This window comes from Atta cephalotes, assembly GCF_000143395.1.
Source record: "Atta cephalotes unplaced genomic scaffold scaffold00029, whole genome shotgun sequence".
Lineage (NCBI taxonomy): Eukaryota > Metazoa > Arthropoda > Insecta > Hymenoptera > Formicidae > Atta > Atta cephalotes.
The window spans coordinates 1,400,992-1,404,534 of NW_012130093.1; the positions used below are offsets into that span (position 1 = coordinate 1,400,992).

The window sequence follows — 3,543 nt, forward strand, 5'->3', positions numbered from 1 at the left end:
CCAACTATTTAAAAAATATCATGAGTACGTACACAAAAAAAGTGTCAATAAAAAGAAATTTAATAAGAGAGGCAAAATTCAAAAGTCAATCTCTTGGCAAAATACATTTCTGCAAATCTCAGAATATGTATTACGTTCTCCTTGTAATATTACTTATAGTAACAGAGAAATAGAAGATAGAAAGAGAAAGAGAGAGAGCAAAAGAATAACAAAGCCTCTTCTTTGCTTTCTCGAATATACACGAAACCGATGGAACCGAAAAAAAATTACTTTGGCCTCAAACCATAATTGAGTGGTGATGTTGGAGGGATTGTTAGCGTATAAGTGAGAGTAGAAGTTTCGTTCACAACAGCAGTCGTGGAAGCGTTCGTCTCGCTTTTGTAACGAATGTTGGTGTATTCTCTACCTAACTGAAGTGATTTCTATAAAAAAAACAAATTAATTAAAAAATATGTATGGGTTCTCTGTTAAATCGGCCACCCCTCTGCTCATTTCCATTTTTGAGATAAAATTCTTTAAAAGAACTTAAAATTTTCCTTGAAATGTCTATTTTTCGATGCCATATGACGTTTTTGAAAATTCAAAATGGTGGACTCAAAATGACGACTAGAATAAAAAATGACATTGGAAAAATTAATGACATCATGAATAAAACGTGCACGATGTAGAGATCTGATTCGTGTGCATACGCGCGACAAAATTTCAAATTATAATTCAATCATTCTTTTCCCGACAAAGGATATCGCGAAAAAATCTACGGTAGGAATATTATTATGCGTTAAAAACAATTTAGAATTTCTACAAGATAATAATATAATTTAATAAGTGTTGAAGCTTTATATTACCTTATAAGCAATACTAAGAAAATTAATTTTCGATAATTTGAAATTTTATACGCAAATTCTTGATAACCACTGGATATCGTGAAAAAGGATTGATTTCAACGTAATTTTTCGTTTTGATACGCACACAGATCAGACCTCTATATCACATCGTGCACGTTTATTCATATCATTCATTTTTTTCAATGTGTCTTTTGTCATTCCAATCTCTATTTTGGGTCTGCCATTTTGAATTTTCGAAAACGTACAGCATCGAAACATAAATATTTTTAAGGAAAATTTTAAGCCCTTTTAAAGAATTTTATCTCAAAAATTGAAATGGACAGGAGGGAGTGGCTGATTTAACAGAGAACGCCCCATATATGTCTATAATTGTTTATGTTATAACATGATAATAAAATTTAGTACCTGTTCTGCTTGCATTCGTTGAGACACAGTCTCAATATAATGTAGAACAGCAAGATAGACAAATTTATATTGCGCCTCTGTTTGGACCATTCCTGATCTTCGCGCACGTACTCGCTGTACTGTACGTTGAATATCAATTTCACAATCCAGTCCTAAATAAAAAATTAAATAATACGTTATTAATGTATATTATAATAAATAATATATATCATAAAAAGTAAATTAATAATCATTTCACAATAAATCATAAAAGATTGTCATTAGTAATATGCCATTGATATTATTATATGCCAAATATATTTAGTAAATATATTTAGCGTCTTTAATTATACAAGAGCTTAACTCTCACCGTATATATGGGGGGTTATTTGTATCTAGGTGATTTTTAAAATTATGGATATTTTGAAAACAAGTAAATACAGACATTCTACTTCTAAAAAAATTGTGAGATGGAGGAAGATGCCTATGAAAGCCCAGCAGTGGACATCATTTTTTTGCTGTGTAGCGGATAAATGACTCCTGTATACACTTAACACATATTTGTCATACAAGTAATTTTTATTTCCCCACTGTGCGCCGGAGACTGAGTTAATAAGCGAAATAGATATTAGTGAAGTAGTACAGTAACTCTGTAAGGTTTTATAATTAATATTTGCTTAATTACTCTCTCCATTTTCTTCGATTTAGGAGATTCGTATTATATTTATCTATAGTCCTTTAGTCTTTGAGCGAATTTCTAAATACCGCTTTTGCATATAATTGAAACTGTGCTGTCGCTTCTTGTCTAGCACATGTTCAAACTAACTTCAAATGCAATTATCTTTTGAATATGTCTAGTTACTTCCCCCCTTCCTTAAAATGATACGTATGTATAAAGAATATCATTATCTTAAAATAGTAAAAGCTTCAAACAAATCTAAAAAAAGTTGAAAAAAATTATAAATCAAAAGTTATAAGTTTGCGATACAATCATCTTAAGGCTCCTGAGTAATTCTGAATAATCGCCGAGGCCATGTTGGAATTGTGATGTTAGAAGCAAAGAATGACACCTTAATTTATGTTACATGTCATTTGTAGATAAAGACAATTTGGATAAATTTAAATGGCAAGATCGCTTTAAAACACACATAAGCACGAACCCATATACATGCATGTTCTCGTTTTCAGCGCGCCAAGAGCAAACGAGAGCGGTCCTTTTCGTTCTAATTTTTGTTTCTAGCGACCAAAACTGCTTTCTTGGCAATCTCAGCCGCTCGGCGTATATCAGCAAGAGGCGAGGGGTATTCTAAATAACAGTAAATTTTAATAAATTGTAGTAATAGTATACCTCTTTTATTAATCCAGAATAGTATAAATCATGTCAAAACGCAACAGTTTACGAGATATTTGATTGTTTATGATTTTTGATGCGCGTTATATACCTGCTTCATAAGCTCAAATAGCAAAAAATTCATGTGGTCGAGTGCAATAAGATTGGAACACTGGAGATCCCAAGATCGAATCCTGCTTTTTTTGCCTTCTTTTCAGTTTCTTTTCCGAAATAATCTAAGTAATCAAGTTAATAATAAACATTATTAGGTCAAAAAGAGAATATAATTATAAATTGTTATGATTTCTCTTTCTTATTCATATATGGATTGATGATAATAATATTATAAATTATTATAATATTATATGATAAAATTATAAATAATTTTTTATTTGTCAATTGGAAATCAAAATGATTTTTTTTCTACACTTGTTTTAAAATTTCCATACATAAATTGTTTCAAAAATTATATAAAAATATTTGATCTAATATACATTTATTACTAACTTGATTACGTATTTCGGAAAAGAAACTGAAAAAAGACAAAAAAAAAACAAGATTTAATCTTGAAATCTCCAACATTTCAATCTCATATTTTACGAGCTCGATCATACGAACTTCTTGATATTCGAGTTTATGAAGGGGATATATCATGCGGAATATATAAGGGGATATATAATCTATACTATTCTGGATTAATGGAATGAATATACTATTATTACAATTTATTAGAACTTATGTTATTTAGAATGCCCTTCGCCCCTTATTGATATACACTCAGAGCGACCTAGAGATTACTGAGAAAGCATTTTCGGTCAATTGAAACACACGACTAAAGCGAGAAGGACGACTCACTGTCTTCGCTTTCGGCGCACCAAAGGCGAGCACACGGATATGAACTCGTTGTGTGTGTGTGTGTGTGTGTGTGTGTGTGTGTGTGTGTGCGTGCGTGCGTGCGTGCGTGCGTGCGTGCGTGCGTGCGTG

At 31.4% G+C, this 3,543-nt stretch overlaps 1 protein-coding gene across 1 annotated transcript in view; it reads right to left on the reverse strand.

The window, feature by feature from the left end:
* Positions 1-266: 266 nt before the first annotated feature.
* Positions 267-3,543, reverse strand: part of LOC105620789 (tyrosine-protein phosphatase corkscrew-like) — a 37,006-nt gene continuing 33,729 nt past the window's right edge. The window contains exons 10-11 of the mRNA XM_012202277.1: positions 1,251-1,402; positions 267-422 (exon numbers count right to left, since the gene is read on the reverse strand). Coding sequence (XP_012057667.1) covers positions 267-422; positions 1,251-1,402 — 308 coding nt within the window. The remainder of the gene's footprint in view (positions 423-1,250; positions 1,403-3,543) is intronic.